Source organism: Lepidothrix coronata, unplaced genomic scaffold (genome assembly GCF_001604755.1).
Source record: "Lepidothrix coronata isolate B3197 unplaced genomic scaffold, Lepidothrix_coronata-1.0 Scaffold13, whole genome shotgun sequence".
In the NCBI taxonomy this organism is placed as follows: Eukaryota; Metazoa; Chordata; class Aves; order Passeriformes; family Pipridae; genus Lepidothrix; species Lepidothrix coronata.
This window is the reverse complement of record NW_016690193.1, coordinates 6,059,911-6,081,116: the sequence shown is the minus strand read 5'-3', so window position 1 is coordinate 6,081,116 and position 21,206 is coordinate 6,059,911. Positions and strand designations below refer to the sequence as shown.

Sequence of the window (21,206 nt, the reverse complement as noted above, 5' to 3'; positions counted from 1 at the left end):
AGGCCTCCCTGACTGCTGGAGGGCTTCCACGGGGCTGGGGGGAGTCACAGGCACCTGCTGAGGGGGGCAGGCATGCCAGGGAAGGCAGGGACATTTCAAGGCCATGCAGCAGTCTGTGGTGCACAGCAAGGCAAGGAAAGCCCCAGGCTGGTCAGAGCATCCAAGGTTTGTTCTCTTAAGCACAAAAATTACCACCAGTTGCTCTGGAAGCCCCTGTGTTGTTTGGCAAACAAAATCAAGTAGGGAAAAAACCTTTTATATGCTGTCAAGAAGAGATTTTTGCAGATTTCCCTGTAAGGATTTGATCCAAACCAGCTAAAGCACAGACTATTAGTCAGCATGTTTAGTCATGAAGCAAACATTTCTCTCTGTACTGTTGAAGTACAGTTACCAGATGGCAGCCCAAATTGATCCCCTTACAAACACAGCACGAGCCTTCTAAAGTAATGCTTCATATTTTGCAAACCAAATCTGCATTTTCCATAATAAGAATTTATGGTTTTTCTCTGGAGAATAAGCTCTCATTCCCTTGGATCCAGTAAAGCTAGGAATGCACCATTTATCAATCAATTTAACATAAATGTCTGTACATGTGTCATTTAGAGCTGAACTGCAGAACGTCTCTATGGAAACAGTTTAGCTATAGTGCATCCAAGAGGAACAAATGTAGCCTGGAAAAAAAAGAATTCTAAAGGCAGTGCAAGTATATGTGTTATATTATGTTATTTAGAGGAAAAGTATTAAGAACAATATTAATCTTTCATGTTGAATTGCCTGCACATAGAAAGCAAGAGCACATTAAGGAGCCTAGTCTGTGACTGCATCATTTCAGGTATCCAGGGATAAAGACAAGTCAAGATGCAGGAGCTTGTGCCTGGTGGTCATTGATACAGTCCACCTGTCTCCTGCAGATTGGCCATAGGCTGTTGGCTAGGAAGACTGGCAGCAGTGCAGGCCACCTGCTGTTTCAGAGTCTGTAGCTTGTCCAGCATGATCAGCAGCACCCTGTGTCACAGTTCTTCCCATCAATACAGGTTGATCTGGTTTCCTCTACAAATGCACTTATAGGTGGGGATGAATTTCTGAGGTTAAACCAAAACCAAACCAAAAAAACAAAACAAAAAAAAAAGGGGGGAGGGGGAGAAAATAATTGCCAATATTCAGTTCTTTTATTCATTTACATTTGCAAACTACACCTAGGACTGTGAAGGACTAGAAAATACTTCTTAAATTCCCCTCTTCCATCTATTGCTATTTTCCTATATTAGTTCTTATATTCCTGTATTCCTAACCTTAGGAAGGGATAACACTGACCATGAAATATTGGTATATGAAAAAATTACATAAAAAGCTGAGTTTAATGGATGCAAATGACCGTATCTCAGATACAGTTTAGAGCAAAGAACAAATATAGAATCTAATGGAGATTACAGGCTAAACATAGGTAGGCAAAGTGAAATAACATAGACTGGAATTTGATCCGACAATAACCATGTTCAGTCTATTCTATCTAAAAATTTGTCTTTCATATTTTATGACCACAGAGAAAGTACCGTTTTAGCTCAGTAGTGCCATTTAGTGACTTGTTCCAGCTTTGGTCTAGAATAATTCCAGAAAGAAGAACACGGCCCACCTGAATAATGAACATTATTTTTTTTGTTTTTCCTGAAACACGAAGAAATGTTTGTTTTCCAAACAACTCCATAGTCATTCTAGCCTTAATTATTTCGTGGTATCTAGTAGTGTGCTGGAGCTGTACACCACAAGACCTGAAAAAAAAAAAAAAAGTCACTTGATATTTTAGCTTTTAAATGTCCAAAATTAGAGCAAATATCTGCTAAATTAACAAGATACTGTATTCCATTTTGTTGAATTTCTACCACCATCTATTCCAAAGAATGTGCTGGTGCATGAGAAAGCCTCAAAAAACCCCTCAGCAGTCAATACTGTGCATCAGTGGTTACAGCACGTTATGATTTCAAGGTTGCAAATGAAATGAGGAAGGAAGAACAATTCTCCATATCCATTTATAATTTCTTCCAGATAATCTTTAAAGAATTGCAGTAGGAAGATTTTACAGATTCCAAAATTTCAATTTCAGAGAAATGTTATAGCATAGGAAAGCTGTTAGTAACTGGAATGTACCATGTTTTGGCACTGCTTGGTTGTAATGGACAGGCCACAGTGCTGAGTACATGCAAGAACAGGGCATTTGGAAACAGTTGTTGCAGTGTGATGCATTTCTGACTCAAGCAACTTGTCCAGAGCTTTTTGAATTGATTTTCTTTGCTTGGGATATGTCCCATCAGTCACATTTGAAATAAAAAATAAAAAAAGGGAGAAAAACTGAAGTGGATGGAGAGATTTCTTACAACCCTAATTCCTCCAAAAACTCAGATTTGGATAAAGGAGATGATATGAAGGCTCTTTCACTGGTAATGGGCATGGATAATGAAATTTTAACTTGATAATACATATTTAGACAAAAACTTAAAGAAAAGTTATGGCTTATGAAAAAATCCACTCACAAAGTTTTATAAATTCAGATTGGAGCAATATGAAACATAAACTAATTCCTTAATTGTCTATTCCCCTTTCCTATTAACTGTGGAGAAGAGAATATCTCCATTAGCTTGAATTACAGTGAACATATAAATTTTATTATTTTGTATTTTGACTAGGCAAGGAGACAGAAGTCAGAGCTTTGCCAGTGTCTTGCTGCTTAAGGGGGCACAGGCTTTTAACTTCTGTCTGCCTCAACTTTCCCAGCTGTGTAGTGATTAGGCTACACCACGCTTTGGAAAGCACAAATAGGAAACTGCTGAACTGTTTAGTAGCATATAAATAGAATTTAAAAATTCCCTATCTGTTTTTAATTTCTCATCACAAGAATATATGATTCCCAAAAGTTCTAAAATCCAGGGGGCAGGGGATATTTTAAATTAAAAAGTTCAGTAAACAAACCTAAACGTGGAAGAGAGAATTTTTTCAGTACATTTGCATGCAGTGCACTAGAGGGCCCTCAGGAGTTAGAAATGGATGGAATGCACTTTTGGAAGGCATATACTTCACAGAACTTTTCATTACAGAATTTAAAATAGAAGTTGCTGTGGTTTTGTGTGTGTGGGTTGTTTTTTTTTTTTTTTTTAATAACGTGAGGTTCATGTACGTTTATAGCAGTTCATATGCAAACCACCTCTCAGTAAAGTTAGCTTCCAAATTGTACTTAGCTTGCAATGAAATACCTAAATGTGAACCATACTTAAAACTGAAATATGTGCTAAACGCCAGCTCAGTTACTTTTATTGACCTAAGGAGTTTACCAGAACAAAGGATGTGTCAAGCTGAATAGGTAAGAAATTTTATTTTTATAGCAATATACATACAATGTGCACTTATTCTATCTTTGTTTCTTTGGAAAGAGGTATCAGCCACTGTCATTTCATTTTAAAACTATAGCTAGATACTTTTTATAGCTTCAGAAGTGTGAAGAGAATTAACCATCTTTCATTTTTAATGTGTTTATGAATTATGTGAATTATATTCATGTCAACTAGGGAAATTTGGCAATGCTAATATATTTTTATATTAATGAATATGTGCATATTTAACTACTACAGTTACTGGTGTTAATATTTGGATAATTTACAGCATTGCCATAACCTAAGGTTTAGTGAAAACTTTATCTCATAAGAAAAAGATAATGATCTGAGTTTGACAAGCTTTTCTTCTAATGCTGTAATACAGCCAGCTGAGATTACAAATTGAGCCTATATTTAATAATTTTTGTGTTTAATTTATACTGTAATGAGAAAGTGAAAGATGTATCTTGACAAATTTCTACATACATACTGTCTCATCTGGAACTTTTTTCCCTGGAAAATATAGAACTACAGATGCCACATGTGAGTAATGAAATGAAATGTTACTGTTTTCTTTTTGCAGTTTGTAAAGGAGATACATCAGATATTTTAGACTACAAGTCAGTAAACTTTGCTTACGCAGCTGGCTCCATTCATTCTCTGAAACCAATCACTTTCCCTGTGGTGGCTGATAAGAATTTAACAGCTTGAGAAGGTGGAGTGTCAGCATCCTTAGTGCTAACCACTTTCCCAGGCATATCAGTAGCCTCTGTCCATCACCCATGCTGGAAGCTAGTTGGAAAACAAGAAATAGAAATTGGGGAAGGAAAATCATGCATCATCATCCTGGCTGTAATGCACTGAAGACTTTATGCTGTTTTCATCATGTGGATTCACCAGAGAAATGACCACCTTTGATCAGCAAAGTAAAATCAAAAACTTGTTTATTTGCTGCCTGTGCCCCTCGCGGGTGTTGAGGCTCTGGACTTGCAGGCGCCCAAGGACAAGGAGGAATCTGCTTGTGGGCACCGCCTGTGTGATCTACCTGGGATTCCTTGTCAGTCAAGTTGGTCATGTTTTACCCCAGCACAAAGGAGGACATCAAAAGATCAGTTCCAGAAGTCTCCAAGATGCAGCCCAAACTCCTTTTCTGGGCATCCCACTGGATGGCACCCTGTCACCACCCAATTTCCAGGAACCCCAGCTGGGTAGCAATGGGACCTTGCTGCCACCCAATGTGGTTTATATCACCCTGCGGTCCAAGCGCAGCAAGCCTGCCAATATCAGAGGCACAGTGAAGCCAAAGCGCAGGAAGAAAAATGCAACGCCTTTGTCCTATGGGCAACATTTTCCAAAAGCCAGTTTTATGGGCCTGGAAGAGGCCTTTGCCCAACAGCCCGGGAGGGCCATGCATGCCACAGGCACAATGGGAGCAGCAGTAGCTCTGGAGGCGAGAAAGTACCAGCTGGATGAACACAGACATGGAGGAATGGCAATCAGGGAGAGGGGTCACCGGAGACCCGGGATGATTTCTGGAGCTGTGAAGGCACAGCCCCATCCTGAGGAAAGCAATATCAGGATTTACAGTGAGAGCTCTCCCTCGTGGATGAGCAAAAATGACATCCTAAACATGCGAATGCTGGCAGATTCTCCTATAGAGAGCATCCAAGAAGTACCTTCACACAAAGCAGTCCTGGTAGTGTTTGCAGGAGGTCCCAGCACCACAGGAGCTGCTTGTGATCAAGGACACTGTGGTATTGTCAAAAGACCCCTCGACATGAGCGAAGTGTTTGCCTTTCATTTGGATAGGATCTTGGGCCTAAACAGGAGCTTACCTTCTGTAAGCAGGAGATCAGAGTTCTTCCAAGGTAACACATTCCTATGGTTTTCAGCTTGCAGGTGGGGTGCAGATGTTTCCTTTCCCCTCCCACGTTAGCCATGGGGCAGCAGCCACCACCTTTAACTCCCGAGAGCCCAAGAGCTAACCCTATTGGTAGAGGGAAATAAAGCTGGTATAACTTCTGCAGTGCAGTTATCCTGTCCAAAGGATGCAGTACCCCAAAGTTTAGGTCAAATACCATTGAGTTGTTGAGGGCAGTAACAGTTTCTCTTACATGAGAATCTGGAATGAGAAAAAAGAGAGTGTAATCTGTAGGCTGCGTGAAATTGTAGAAACTGCCTGAAATGAAAGTGGTGAAAGAGGTTCTGGAATACTCCATGATTCAGTGGGTATTTCTGATGTTTTTTAAAAGAAGTTTTCTCATCTTTTAGAATTGATTTCAATCAAATACTGTTGAAACTGGGCACAAAAAATTCATCTCTTAGGTGGTAGGAAAGGGGGGTTGTATTTAGGCAGATAATCTACTCAGAGAGGTAGAGAACTTTCCTGCAGAAGCTTTAATCTACTTCTGTGGTACTAATCCCCTTGGGAACTGAAAATTTTTTAAAAAGTGCTTCCCTCTCCTCTGGTACTTAAAAACCAAATAAACTACATGTCAGTGGATCTCGCTGTACATTTTGAGGTTAACTACACACATCTATATATTATCCAAAGAAACGTACACAGTAAATATCTCAATATGGCTGTTACATGATTGGCATAGAGTTTTCAAGTGAAATTAAAGGTAAGTTTCAGACATGTAATGTGAGTTTTAACATTGCTACCTTCTTAAATATGTCTTCAGCATAACTGCTATTTTTGTACAGTCACAAATCACAATCCAGAAGGACTATGTTGCATTTTAATGAATCACTGCAAAAGTAGCTAGCTATGTTTTTGCTGTTCATTTCTTGCTGCTGAAATTAGCTTATACCAAATACTTTTATATCAGTCTGCATTTCTTAAAAAGAAAAGTAATGCAAGAATGACTTTGTGAAGTCTGTCAGCAGGAAGACAATCCAGTGATGTCCAGTTTCTTCCTGCTTTGTAAACCTTCCCTTTGGCAGCCTGTACAACAATGTGAATGAATCTCTAGGAACAACAGTTAAGAGGCTTCTGAATATTATTCGTAGTTGCAGAGCATGGAAGATACATTATGCCTATTTTATTTTTAGGAACAACATCTATTGTTATAGAGCTGTCCTAAGGCATTAAGGTAGCTTGGTTGGAGGAACTCTGCATAGTGTGGCTGTGGAGATGACAGACTGCAAAGCTTGGAAAACTGCTGTTAGGCTAATTGTGCATTGTGTTGCTCATTGTCTGTCGCCTTACAGTATGTTTTAGACTGTCTGTGACAGAGTATGTTGTTCTGCCCTCTTTAATTTTCTCTTCCTCATAACTGGCTGTGTTCCTATTGCAAGAGGAGGGTTGCTAGGTGATGAGAAGAGAAATAACATTATTTTGGTCTCACTTCATTTTTTCCAGCTAAAAGCTGAACAGAGCATTTGGAACAGTGATTGTACCTTGTCTCTCACCATTTCTTTAGCCTGGAAATATGCTGGAGCTCAGATGCCTAATAACTACTTGAGCTCTTTACTATTGATGTGCTTGTGTTGGGCATAATCTGAGAACATCTGTGTTGAGCAAATGAGCAAAAATATATTCTTAAAAATAATATGAACAATTAGCTCATTTCTATGACCCATATGCATTTCAGTTAAGATTAGGTGGGCATTGTAAAGTTTTTTACAGGGTGGCTTTTGTAAAATAGTTATTCACATGGGAAAGCAAGCAATGCAGGATTAAAGACTGTGCATGTGTGTATGAATGTACACTATTTCTGGGCTGACACATCTCTCTCCCTGACACATCCCTTTTGCTTGCCCCAGTTGTGATGTGATCTAACAAGACATGTTTGATGTAGCATTAAAATCTTAAAAAATGGGCTTTTCAAAACTGTCATTCATTTTGTCAAAAGCAGTTTCAAAGAACTGCTTAGTGAATCCCTCTACAGGTTCTATCTCCCTCATTCTCATAAATCTGCCTCTGATTTTTTGTCTAAAGTCTATCAAAACACTGTACTCAAGTCCCCTGTCTGCTACCCTCACCTACCGTACTTAATTGTCAGAGCTTTTAAGTGTTAACTGAATGTTTTTATCGTTTGTCTAATTTTTCTATCATGGATGGAAAAATCAGGTATGATAACTGTCTCATATTTTTGCGATGCATTTTCTGAACATAAATACCTGGGAAGTACAGGTAGGAAAAGCCTCTTTGAGTTTAGTGTAACAGTCTAAAAGAGCATGATTTTGGGCATGCGCAAGCAGTCATTCTTTCCTCCCATTGCTACCTACAAGTTGTGAAAAATGTCGAGAGCTCCAAAACATCTATAAACAAAGAAGGACAAGCCTGTAAAACAACAAGAAATAATCATAAAATTGTGTCTATTGGAGACAATGGAGGCTGAATCTTATGTGTCTGAGTTTTGAGATGGTCACATTAATACCACAGTAATGAAAATCTTCATTATTTCATAACCCTAACCTGAGGAACAGAGGAGACATAAGGGATCTTGCTTGATGTTGCAGCCCTATGTTAATTACCTTTGCACAGAAGCTAAGTAAAATGACTGCACGTGTTGCCTCTAGCTCAGCAATCGAATTTTCAGGGTAAGACGATGGCAATGTTTGTTAGGGCTTCAGCTACAACAGGACTAACGTGAGCTGGAGCAGGGTTGCTTCTCTGTTGCAGCTGACAGCTGTAAGGATAGCACTCTGGTTCCTTGGATCATAGCAACAAGGCTGAGCTCTTTATTCAGCTTTTGGTACTATATATAATTATTGCTATGCAATTTTGTTGCACCACTTGCTGAGGGACTGAACTACTGCATGCTGTCGACTACCTCTATTCCTCTCTGATTTTCTGATAACCTAAGTTTGGTTAAATATGTTTTATACTGTGCTGAAAAGAACAGAAACAGGTGTACTCAATTCAGCTTAATTTTTTTTTTAGCTAAAGATCGAATCCACTATTTGTCCAGAACCTCTTTCTTTTTGTCACCCCCAAACATGCAAGAAACTCTTCCTTTGAATAACACCTTTCATGTTTGCATGATTTAGTGCAAATGGCTGAATGATGTGATAGATAGCTCCACTGGTTGCACTTGTCATTTTGCTTTACTGGCCTCTACATGATGATAAATGGAGCCATAAGCTTTTCCCTGTTGTACCCTGTGTTATCAGACTGTCCTTGCCATCTCATCAAAAGTTATGCAAAAGCATAACATATTATGAATCACTTATGTCAGGGCAAAGAGTAAAACCCCAACCCAAGACCACTTTATGCATGCAGGGTACTCTAAAATACTTCCCTATAGTGCTGTACCACTCAGAGGGGTAAGAGAATATTTCCAATATTCTGTTGGGTAGAGAAGTTTGTGAATAAGCAACAATGCAGTCCATAGTCTAGAGAGCAACTAATGCACATTTCATGCATTCCTTAATACTGACATCTATATGAGCACAGGACAAAAACATTGCAATGAGTTGCACAGGGAAGAAAGAAAAATAAATGGCCTCAATTCTCTCTGCTTTCTGTTTCTGTCCCTTATATTTTCCCTCAGAATTTAAACTCTCAAAATCAAGTAATGATCTGTATGTCAGTCCCTCTCATTTTCTGCACTAAATTGCCCTCTCCTTCAAATATGTGAGCAGCTAAACCACTCCTTGCAAATGTGGCAGTGGTAAGCTGTACTGCCAAACAATGATGAGTTTGAGAAAGGGCTTTAGCTACCTCATGAATGGTTTTCTGGTTTTAGTGTTGCTGTTATGGGGCATGTTTGAAATTATTTTCTTTTAAGAAAGTTAGAAAAAATGCTGTAGCTGCAAGTTAGAGCACAAGATGAGAGTGATATTTGCAAGTGCAAAATGTGATGAAGAAGAATGCAGACTATTTTTGAAGTGATATGGAGTGTGGATATCTAAGATGATGCCTGTGTTGAAGGCGGCATGCAGTGATACATTACTTAGCTGCACGTGAAGCAGTTTGAGTACCTTGAGGTAGTCTAGTCTCAGCAGCCTGAGGTTTCATCTGTGTTAGCTTATTCAACTTAGCAAAGATATTTTAGAAATATTTTGATATTCAAAGATGTGTACGATTTACTAGGAAGCTGGTTTCAACATGAGTTCTGAAAAATCTTTCCTATAGAATTTTGCAAATTGCCTTTGGATGGTTAGGTAGATATACAGATCTAAAGTGGCAGATGAAAGTTAAATGAAGCCATTGAGCTTTGGGGGAGATTCAGTGCAATGCAGCTGCAGCAAAAGAAAAGCAGCAGCCCTTGGTGTTAATATATAAAGCTGACTAGGAAAGAAGGACATACAGAATACACTGGACTTATTCTGAAGTGTACTCAACCTTCTCAGTTTTCGCTGTAGGTCTCTTCACTATTCAGGTGACTTTAGCCCCATCCTCACAAGGTTTGAATCAGAAGAGCTCCACTTATTTCATTATGGTCATGCCAATTCATCCAGCTGTGAATCAGACCCCTTATCTGCTTTAATTCGGAATCTTCATGTTTTTCCCGCACGTGTCAAAAATCTGAATCACAGCTCTTTATTGAAGCTGCTGTTTCATATTCCTGTAATTCAATTTATATTACAGAGTTGAAGGATTTTATTTTGGCTCATCTTTTCTGCCCCCATTTCCTCTGAAATGCAAACATTTCCTGCATTTAACCTTAGTCTTTTAAAAATGTTTTTGTATCTTAGTGGAAACTGGCAAGATATTATTAATATTTTCAAGTATTTATATTACTATTGTTTATCATGTCCTTTTTGGGTAGACAGGAGATGTTTGTTTTGTTAGAAGACTGTTTATGTATTTGGTTTGTGGAAAAATTCATGAATAGTTACATAAGCTGTTACTGGAGATATAAAAATAATAGATCAAGCTTGGTCCTGAAGAAAGCAATGCTTTTTTTGTGACAATTTCCAATGCTTATATAGACTTTCTCCAACTGTCTGGGAAAAGAAACCTAGCCAATAGTTGACCTAACTTGGCTAAAGTCATCTTCAATGTAGGTGATGGAGCCAGAGCAAGAGAGATGGAGAAATGGGTAAGATTTCCCAAATTAGTTACCTAAATACTTATTCAGGAACCTCAGTAGAGGAGAAGCCTGGTTTTCAGGAGTGCTCAGCACTTTTTTCAATGGAGGAAAGAGTATGGAGCATGCTGCTGATAAAGGTAATACTGATAATGAAAGAGAGATTGATGTTCTTAATAGAAGAACACGCTCTGTGTTCTAAGAAAGCATTGGACAACTGGGAAGGAAGTTAAAGAGGTGCAGAAGCTGCATGTTGGTTTAGGTTGGCTTGTCTTGGCTTGGTGAAAGACTACCTTGTATGTGCAAGCCACGGCCAAGAGAAGATCAAGTACATTTTGCTTTTGGAAAGGAATTAGTTTTTCTCTCAGGCTTGATTGCATGCAGGGCCTCTCTTGCTTTTTTGGTGAATACAAATGGAACTTTACATATGTTTCAGTGCTAGGTATGGGCAAAGATAGTTTCTCACTTGTTGTTTTAGACCAGTCAGCATCCTTTGAACAAGTTGCTTTTTGATTCAGCTGTATGGAGATAGTTTTTCACAGTCCTGGCTGCTTACAAGTGGAACATTCACATCAGCAGCTTTTACCTTGCTGTTGGCATTGATACCTGATTTCCCTATGCTATTCTCTGTCTGGTTTGCTTCTAGAGAAGGTGCCTTGGACCTTTTGCCTCCATGTGAGTTTCTGAAAGCTTTTTTTCACATCTGTCTCTGTCTCCATGGGCATGTGGAAGACAAAGAGACAGTTTAGGCTGCCTTTAACTATGCAGTAAATTGTGCAATAGTGTAGACTTTAAGTTCGTTGACCTTCAAGATGAATATGAATAATTTTTAAAGCTTTATATGTGTTCGAACACTTGTTATTTAGTAAACAGCAGCTTTGCAGATAAATGGTTCTTCCTCTCTGTACCAAGACATATTTTGGTCTTTTGTCTACACACCCAAAAATGTAAAGAATTTCTTTGTTTTAATGTGTGTACAAGCCACAGTCAGTCATGGGTCCTTGACAGTTTAAGGCAGCAGTAGCATTGCATCAACCATAAAAGGAGAGTTCCACTTTCCCAAGAAGATAGATACATTTGTTACTTGACATTTCATGAAATATATTTGCCAGTTCTTATACTGAGAAAGCTCATTGTAAATTCTTTGATGAGATTTCTTCTCACTGAGAATTCTGAACACCTGAATTCACCAAAGAGAAGTCCCTTTTCTCTGTTTCAGGGAAGAGCAGAATATTCTTTACACAGAGGAACTAAAGAATTTGGCCAAAATATCTGCTATACAAAACAGATCTCATCTCTAGGTAAAAACCCCAAACTTGTCAAGGTGTTTATTCTTGCTAAACATAAATACTTAAGGTCTAAAATACTAAAGATAATAAAATAAACCCACTTTGAGTATAGAATTTGCAGTGTTTCTATATCCATTATGCAGAAAGAAACCCCTTTGACATGTTTTCAGCTCTCGAAAATCAGTTCACTGGAATCAGAGGGAAATTACATTGTGATTCAGAGTGTAGGCTCTTAATTTACCTAGAAACTTCGTAATAGTTTAGTTTAGTATACGATTTTGTACATTAATCTCTTGCTTCAAACAGGAAAAGCCTTCTGTCCACTGAAGGCATTTATGCCTATGCTTTTGTTCCTATGGTGGCTGGTGTTGGATGTAGAATAAGACCACGTTGACCAAAGGATGTCAAGTTATTAGCCCCTGGCTGTTTTTCCTGCCAGATCTGTAAAATGTCTAAAGAAAAGTCAAATAAGACTGACAGTATTGCACTATACTCATGATGTTTTTTTTCTTTTTTCAGGTGGTCAAGCCTGTCCTGTTATTCTCTGGGATTCCTCACTGAGTCCAACAGATAATAGTACCCATTCTTCAGTGAGGTTAACATGGGGACAATATCAGCAGCTGTTGAAGCAGAAGTGCTGGCAGAATGGTAAAGTTCCCAAAGCTGAGTGGGGCTGTACTGAAATCCACCATCATGAGTGGTCCAAGATGGCACTTTTCGATTTTCTTCTGCAGGTAAATCGCTTACTGAGCACAACTATCTGCTTCAAAAATCATGTGAGCAAACACAGGACTCTTAGAAAACGTAATTTTAGTCTATTTCATTTTTTTTTAATGGGAAAGAGATTTATCTGCATAGTTTGAATTTATTTCTGGTTCTTTCTTATGATTAAAATATCCAAAATGCAGTTTGTAATCAGGGAAAGAGATCAGGAACATAACTGACTAATTTCCTTTTAAAGAGGAAGCAAAGGCTTTTGACTTGCTTTATTTCACCTTGAGACAGGCATACTGTTTCTCCTTCACTCCTTTTTTCTCCAAAAGAAAAAGATCTTGACTGTGTTCACAAATGTAAATCTCTGTTTACTGTGTGGTCCTTCTTGCACCTCCCCAGCCCCCAGAGGTAACTGAAGTGGTTTTGGTGAGCTGCAATCTGGATCAAGATAGCTGTAGTTGCTAGTTTTCCTTTTTTTAAAAAGTGTAGCCAGTGACTTAGCCAGGAAGGAGTAGAGCAGCAACTGATGAATGATATAGCTGCTGCTCCTTGATTAAGTATTTCGCATGAGCATTAGCTCTCCAATTAACACCAAACGAGGGCACTGCCCAGTGGTATAGTGTGTGGCTACACTTACAGCAGTTATGTAGTAGAATATTAATACAGTACCTGAATTAACAAGTCCTGAACTGAATCTCATATCTGGAAGATGATTTTATGGCTTCCTGAGATATGGCACTGCTTTAAGTTGTCCTTACCTGCCAGATAAGTACAGGTGACTGAGCCTCCTGCAGCACTTACTGGTGTGTTTAAAACTGCATCAAGCGCTAATTTTAAGCACTGTGTTTGGTTTTTCACATAATTTAGTTTTTAAGAGGGTGAAATTTCTTGAAATTTAAAAATCATGACTTGTCTTATGCATAGCCTATCCCTGTTCTTCTTAGTCCTGTTAGAGAATGAACTCATGTCTCCAATTTTTTTAGTTATATTTTTGCATATTTGTTACGTTAAACAGAGAATTCAATTATTCTCCAAAAATAGATTACCGCTTGTCTAATAACTCCATCTTTAGTCCCAGTATGAGCAAGTAATGCTTAGAAATGGGTATAAAGTCATACGTGGATTAGTCTGTTGCTAAACAGTAAGGGTCCTATAGGAATAGTACAGATTGTGTCAGAGTTAATGTTTTCATGCCATTATATTCTCATTTAACAGTTTAAAAATTCTTATGAGTTCTGTGTTGATTTCTAATTTTAGAGTCTTCTAAGAAAAGTTTGTGATATCCATAGTAGAGCTCCTATTATCCAGAAGGAGCTGGATCTTAAAATAAGATACAAAAGAATTGAACTTTACATGACAAGAAACAAATTACTGTTGTACTAGTAGCTGGTATCAGAGTGATTTATGCCTCTGGTTCCCTACCAGACAAGAACATGCATGCCAGATAGTGAGTGAAAGTGAGCCTTATGGTTATTAAAAACAAAATTTTATCTGGGTGCTCTCATACTTAACTTTAAAATTTTTCATCAGTAGAAGAAGACTCTAAAAAAAAAAAAAGCTAAGGAGGGGTTCTGCATTAAAAAAAAAATAAATCTGTGCTTCATGAGTCATTCAGAAATAGAGAATAATGGTGAAAAGTATTTTCTGTTAAACATACTTCCCTCAGAAGAATGGGTTTGGTTCCTATAATAGGTGTTCCTAATCTCTGGTTTCAAATGCTATAAAACATAGGAGCAGGGTGAAAAATTTCTTGCCTTCTGGAAGAACTGAAGCAAAATAAGGACATAAATGTAAAGTTGCTTCTTTAATTTTGGGGGTTTGGACCTCTCATGTACATAAATGTATAACAAAAAACATGCTAAACTATTAAGGTTGCAGCATCAATTCCAGAGTGTCCCATCATAATGGCACTGAAATGAGGGAAGATATTATGAAAAGGCTGTCTGTAAAACATGATCTCCTTGTCTATTTAATGCACATAGTGAAGTGTGGTGCAGATGAATTAGGTCTATATATCAAAGGAGTCTGTCTAGACAACTCTGCTTCACTTTTTTACCTTTGGATGAGTTGAATAAGAGATCCCATGACCTAAACAGTGGAAGCCAGAGAGACTCTACCACCTGCAGATGCTGAATGCTGCTCATGAAAGGAGAAAGAGGCAGAGAAATCTCTTCCTCAGGATTTTCACATTTGAAAACGAACACTTTCAGCAATACTGCTAGCAATAGAACTACATATAAAAAAACCAACCAACCAAAATTAAACCCAAACAAATTCTCAGACTTTCATTTGATGAAATAGGAGGCCTTTTCATTTCAACATGCAACCTAGTTCTACATCAGGTGAAAAGTCCTAACAGTCCATTTCACTGGGATGTCACAAAAATAAAGTTGTAATTTTGGAAGGCTTATGTGAACATTAATGCTTTTATGTTTAGAGCAGTGTAAAGACTTAGCAGTAAACAAGAAGGAAGGACAGAAAATTGCTTTACCTTTGATAATCTATTCATTCAGCCTTAGATGCTCCACACCAGACTTCTAGTCTCTAATTACCTGTTAGCAAGGACAACTCTGCTCTCTGGGAAGATGAGCTGGAGCCAAGGGCAGCTCTAGGGCAGGTAGGACAGGCAGGGCCAGCAGCAGGAGAGGCAGCCCAGCAGGATGGATAGTGAAAACCATGCGTCTGATTTATAGTCCAGTGAGCATCAGGCACAGACAAGGCTGCAAGGCAATTCGAAGACCAACAAGCATGAACCCCAAGCAGCAACCCAGAAACATCAGGTAGCAGGACAAGCAGCAGATAACCACCCCTCCCTTCAAAGGGTCAGAAGAGGGCTGAGGTGTCAGGCCTGAGTTTAAAGGGGGTTCCTGTGCCCAGAAACAGAGGTGAGGTATGTGGAAGTCCCAGATGAGACTTCTCAGGGCAATTCAGGTTGATTTGTGCACTCAGGGCCCTGGCAATGTTGAGTATTTATTCTCATCTAGTAAACAGGGGTAGAAGCACTTTCAAGGAGTGATTTATCCTTCCTGTATTAGATGATTATCCAAAAATGGCATCCATTGCTCTGGATGTGCCTCATTCCCTTCATTGTTTATGAAAGGGAAAAGAAATGACTAAGTCAAAAGAGATGCTTAACATTTACACCACTAAAGTTAGACCAGATGTGTGTATTCCTTCCAGCTAAGAGCTGTGTGATGAATAATCGAGGGTTTGCATGGGAAAAAATAACCTAGACCATCATGTCATTAAAGTTTATTCTACAGTGCAACTCAGGGAGGCTGCTCTATGATTATAAGTTCACTATTCTTGCATTTTATGGCTTTAGATGGTTTGTTGTGCCCCTTACTAGTCTTTTCAGTTATTTTATGTACCGTTAGTCTGAGAGATTCCACAAAATGAAGATCCTCTGTGTGTGTCAGACTGTGCCATTTCTATTGTTCTCCAACAGAGAAAATGTAAAAAAAACCCTACAGCCTTCTGAAAAAAAAAAAGAATTGTATTCACCATCCTGTTATTTCAGTTACACAGTGGTATTGTTCCGTTATTTTCAAAGAATTTCTACTGACATAACAAATCATGGCTATAAAATGGATAAAATACACAGTCTGAGACATTGCTTCTAGCAGTACATGAAGTATGGGGACCAGGTCTTCAATACCATTTCACTGCTGAGTTTAATTATACTTGTCCTGGGCTTGCTTTCCTGTCAACTCTGTTAGTGAGTGATGCCTTACAGTGGCACTTTGCCCCAAGTACTTTGGTATTGTTTTCACTTGGCACTCTGCTGTACTTTGTTTTAGATCTATAATCGACTAGACAGAAACTGCTGTGGATTCAAACCTCTCAAGGAGGATTCCTGCATGCAGCAAGGACTGAAGCTGAAATGTAATGATCAGGATGCTGTTGACCTGACACACATAGTTCAGAGAAGGCATGACCAAAGGCACTTGGCCTTTGTAGACAATAAGGGTTTCTTTGACAGAAATGAGGACAATCTTGACTTCAAAATACTACAAGGAATCAACGAGTAAGTTTTAAGTTAATAATTTTGTATAAAGATTGATAATTTCTTCCCAGTTTGAGTATGAGACTCCTAAGTTACTGGAATAGATATCATTGTTCAAGACATTGACGGGATGTGCCTAAAATGAGTAATCCCACTGCTGTAAAAGATACAGTTAACATGCATATGGTTAAGCATGCATAGAATATTTGCTGAGTCGCAGGGTACAATCATAGAATTGATTGCTAAAGCACAACATAAATATTGCAATTCAGAGTAATGGCAAAGCTGATGAATTTCTTTGTTCTTTTCCAGATTCCCTGAATCTGCAGTTTCAGTGCTGAGGAGCCAGCGTTTACGTGAGAAGTTGCTCCAGTCTTTGTTCCTTGACAAAATATACTGGGAGAGCCAAGGAGGCAGAAAAGGAATTGAAAAGCTTATTGATGTAATAGAAAGGAGGTCCAAAATTCTTCTTACTTATATAAATGCACATGGAGCCAAAGTATTGCCCATGAATGAATGAATGAAACAGTCTTGTTTCCATCTGAGAGACAGTCTTTAAAAAATTTTGTATGGGGCAAAAATTGACAGTAAAATTGATTTAATTCATAGAATTATTTAATTTTTCCCCCCAAACTTTCAAGGTTATTTTTAAATAAGAAATCTTACATGGTTTAAAAGCAATACTTGAATGTCAGCTTCAGCTCAACAGAGTGAAGTCTACTCTATGTCATCAGTGGCATGAAAAATAACCAAATGGTGCAATAAATAATATGCAGTAATATATAGGTACCATGAACACTCCTTCTGTTAAACTATTTGAAAATTAGTAACAGGATTTTCAGTACATTAGTCTGGATTACTCTTACTTCCCCCATTCAAGTCAGTATAAGTTTTTCTCACAAGTTTAAATAGGACCAGAGATATATAAGCTTAACACATTGATGACAACCATCATCGCGTCTACTTCCTGAAACATATATACAGGAATTTGTCATTTTATTAGGAATACTAAAATCCCAACATTTCAAAGGCTTGTTTTATTTTATTTTGATCTTTTGAAATCTGAGAACTAAATTCAGCTCTTTTAAAGACAGGAGTGCTTGCACTGGACATGAAAGAATTTTAAAAACAGAGAAAAGAGAACACGACTTTAACAATAATAATTATTTTGACAAATACCTGTCCGGTATGGAGTACAATTCATCATGAGTCACTCATTACAATGTACTATTTTCAATGCAAGTTGTTCTGATGTGTAGGTGGATAATCTGATATTTTCTGTCTATTGATTAACTGGGTATTTCTCACAGAATTGTCCTTTGCTACCACTATTTTTAAAAGTGGCTTTAGCTTTTTGTGAATATGCTGATGCTACATGTTTTGGTTTTGCAAAATTCTTGACAATATTTTTTGAGAATTATTAAAAAGCAGACCTACTAACAACATGAGTGTTGTTCAACCCAGCACCCGGGAAATGTTTATTCTGTGTGCTCAGCTCTGGCCAGCAGTTCAGGCTCTGGTTTTCCATTAAAATTGACCACTATGGAGTGACTTGCCCTAAATGTTCCCAAAGGTAAGGCTGTTAGAGAAAGTTGGATAAGCGCTTCAGATTTCTATCCTCCAGAAATAAAATATCAATTGATTCTACCTGTTTGTTTAGAAAGACTTTTATCATCTTTCTAGAGAAATATCTATCATCTATTTGCCATGAGATAATGGTAGAAGTTGGATACTTTTGCAGCTACTCTTGTCTTTATGTATAGTAAAAAAATATATGGTGTATAAGATTTTAAAATATTGTTGAAAGTGCTTGTTTAATGTCATTAATGAGAAACTAAAATGTCTCATCACTGTTAGTGTGGATGGGTGAATTTAATGTTTTAAATAACTACAATTCCACTAAAACCAGCTAAAACCAGTTTTCTTCCTTAGTATCGGAAAACCTATTAACAATAATTGCATTACTAGGAGAAATAGATCTCATTATAGACAAACTTAAAAATACTTAGTAAAATTTTAAGGGCTTAGCCAGCTAAATAATATTTTATTTTATTTTGTCGGCAAAGAACAGATAAATCTGTTAAAACTTACTAGAACTTAACTATTGCCTTGAAAGCACATGTTTTAGAGTGCCTTGGACTTTTTAATAGCACCAAAGTAGAATTTTATAGGATTTTCATCTTACCCCTTTCTTAAAAATGTTGTAACTTATCAGCCAGATAATTTTTTTCACAGAAACAAAAATGTTAATTTGTTTTGCACTGTGAACAGAGTCTAGAGAAAGAAGAAATCCTAAGGATCCATTTCACGTGGAATTCCTGTTGCAGTGAATTTCACTCTTTGATGACCATCATGATCAATTTGTCTCATTTTCTAGCGTATCTTACAGTTTTCTTCCTGCTAGATATCTGTTCAAATGGATTATCAGACACTGCTGGGAGTGAGAGAAAGGCATGAATCTCAGCTGCACTAAACTTAGTAGAGGGCCAAGTGGAGATATGCATGTACCTGATTATGAAAAAAGTCCTATGGGAACTCTGTCTTCTATCTTTTAGACTGCACATCTGGATGCCAAGTCACTTCCTCACTTTGCCCAGTTGTTTTTTTTTTTTTTCCCAGGATTGGGTTATTTCCCAAGAAAAAAAAGGAAACTGAAAATAAGGATTTTTTTACCTTTTTCAGGTTGGGTCATTTATTTTTATGTTCATAACTCGATGCGTTCTTCTCCATTTCTTCTGGATATGGACTACTGTTTCCCTGAGCATGACACATGCTCTTTTATTTGCCTGGCAGTTCAATGCCAGCTCTTAAAGCAGCAATGTAATTGCCTACTAGTAAGAAATTGCCCTGAGGCTGATCTGGACCACTGCCTCTCAGTTGTCATGAGTTTAAGAGGTCTGAGCAGCCATGATGCTGTGCAGTACTTGAAAATTTGACCAAGCATGAAAAGCATAACTGTAAAAAGCAGAACTTCTGGAGACTTTCCAAGGGCAAAGAAATACTTCTTTCTCTGAAAGTCTGAATTTGTGTCTGGGACAAGGCATTCTGCATGCTGCTCTCATCTTACAGTGGTGCATTATTATTGCGCTATGCATAGCTGGAGGCTTTGCTGTGTTAACATACCATATTTCTTATGTGTGCAAACACTCTCATAAGTCTTCAGGTAAGTCAGGAGAGGCTTTGTGAAATTGGACAGTGGGATTGGACTGTAAATTTCTTCTAATTCTCTAATGTTCATAACAAACTCCAGAAAGTGCTTTTTCTCCATAATGTTTATCCTGTTGCTGCGGAACTTGGTATTTGAATCCATTATTGTTAATAATGCAAAGTATGATTGCAGTAGTGCTTGTGAGTACATACAAGCCAAGGTCTAGGGGGTTGTTTTCTGATGATGAAGAATTCTGTATTTTTTGAGTGCATTTGCATAAAAGCTACAGTAAAAAATACAAAAAAAGCACTTTATTGAGTTTGTTCATTCTCTGCTACTGCATTCAACATACCTGCTGTCCCTCCAGTAACAGGGGGAAAGTTTATTGGGAAATCGGTTCACTTCCTTTGAAAGCAGCGTGACGTTGGACTGACAGGAACTGCACTGTGGCCTAAATAATATTAACTGACAGGGCGAATCCCGAAGAAGTCTTACTCAGCCTGTGGTGATCAACAGAAAGCCAAGAGTCTGTGCTTTAGTCATCTTTGCTGGGCTGTCTTCATTTCTGGGCATATGGGATCACACAAATGTTGGTGTTGCACATTACTTGGAAGGGTGTAACCAACAGCAACAGTGCAAAACCTGTGGGCAGGAAAAGGCGATTATGTCATTCTTGAATCTGCTTGAAAGCCAGAACCACATGAAATGGAATTACTAAGAAAGTCAAAAGAGTCTGCTGATTTCATAACATTGGGAGACAGAGCTTAAAATAAGTAGCACAGGCACAGATGCCTTAAAATTCCTTGGGAGCCTGCCAGCAAGTTAATACTCTTAAATGTTTCAGAAGCTGAGGACATGAAAACTTCTGTGGAGCACTGTGAGAGCAGTTTCCTTCTTTTTTTGTGTGTGTATTCCATAACATGCTATATTAAAATAATAATAATAAAAAAAGATAAATTCCATGGTTTCAAATGAGCAAATACAGATTTAGGATACGTTAAGGGACAAGGTTCCACTAGCAATTCTGGGAACACTTACATGTGCATGTGTGTGTATGCAAACACAAACATACATGTATATATTTATATACTTAGGCTTGTTCCTATAAAATGGTCAATTTGGCTAATAAAGAATGAGCTGTTTATGTAATTTACTGTTTACATGTAGAACTGTATTTGTGAGTGCAAGTCAAATTTCGAGTATACACAAGTTGAAGTTTAAACAAAATATTATTATAGATGAAACTTTTGTTCTCAAAGTATTAACTCTTCCCTTGCCAACACATTTATAAAATCTTTTAAGTTTTCATTTGTAGGGAAAAACAGCAATATATTTGTGTCTGAGCTAAACTGCCAGAGTGATATCAACTCAGAGGTTTTTTAAAGTTTTGTACTAGATATTGAATTTCCATTTTATTTTGGAATTTGTGAATTTTAAAAGACAATTTGTTTATACTTTAATTAATACTGGTAAAAGCGTGTTCACAAGAAATGAATCATTTGAATCTCTACTGCTATTTTCATATAGTGTCTAGGAATATACAAAATAAAAGAATAACTTCGTCAGATTTTCAGTTCAGCTAAGTTGCAATAACAAAACCATAACACAATAATTATTGTAATATGTGGATCATTAGTTACTGTTCAGAAAGAATTATGGCCTTGAAGCTGCTTCTTCACAGAAACAATCCAAAACAGATCATAG

At 37.7% G+C, this 21,206-nt stretch overlaps 1 protein-coding gene across 3 annotated transcripts; it reads left to right on the top strand.

The window, feature by feature from the left end:
• Positions 1-68: 68 nt before the first annotated feature.
• FAM198B (family with sequence similarity 198 member B) lies at positions 69-20,944 on the top strand. 3 transcript variants are annotated; one of them, XM_017806021.1, is made up of 5 exons: positions 69-165; positions 3,946-5,230; positions 12,154-12,368; positions 16,149-16,375; positions 16,667-20,944. In XM_017806021.1, exons 2-5 carry the CDS (start codon positions 4,234-4,236, stop codon positions 16,872-16,874), a joined length of 1,647 nt encoding a protein of 548 aa, XP_017661510.1. In that variant the 5' UTR covers positions 69-165; positions 3,946-4,233; the 3' UTR covers positions 16,875-20,944. The 3 variants fall into 3 exon arrangements, with proteins under 3 accessions (XP_017661510.1, XP_017661507.1, XP_017661509.1); XM_017806018.1 differs by lacking the exon at positions 69-165 and adding an exon at positions 1,768-3,352; XM_017806020.1 differs by lacking the exon at positions 69-165 and having other exon boundaries at positions 3,650-5,230.
• Positions 20,945-21,206: the final 262 nt, after the last annotated feature.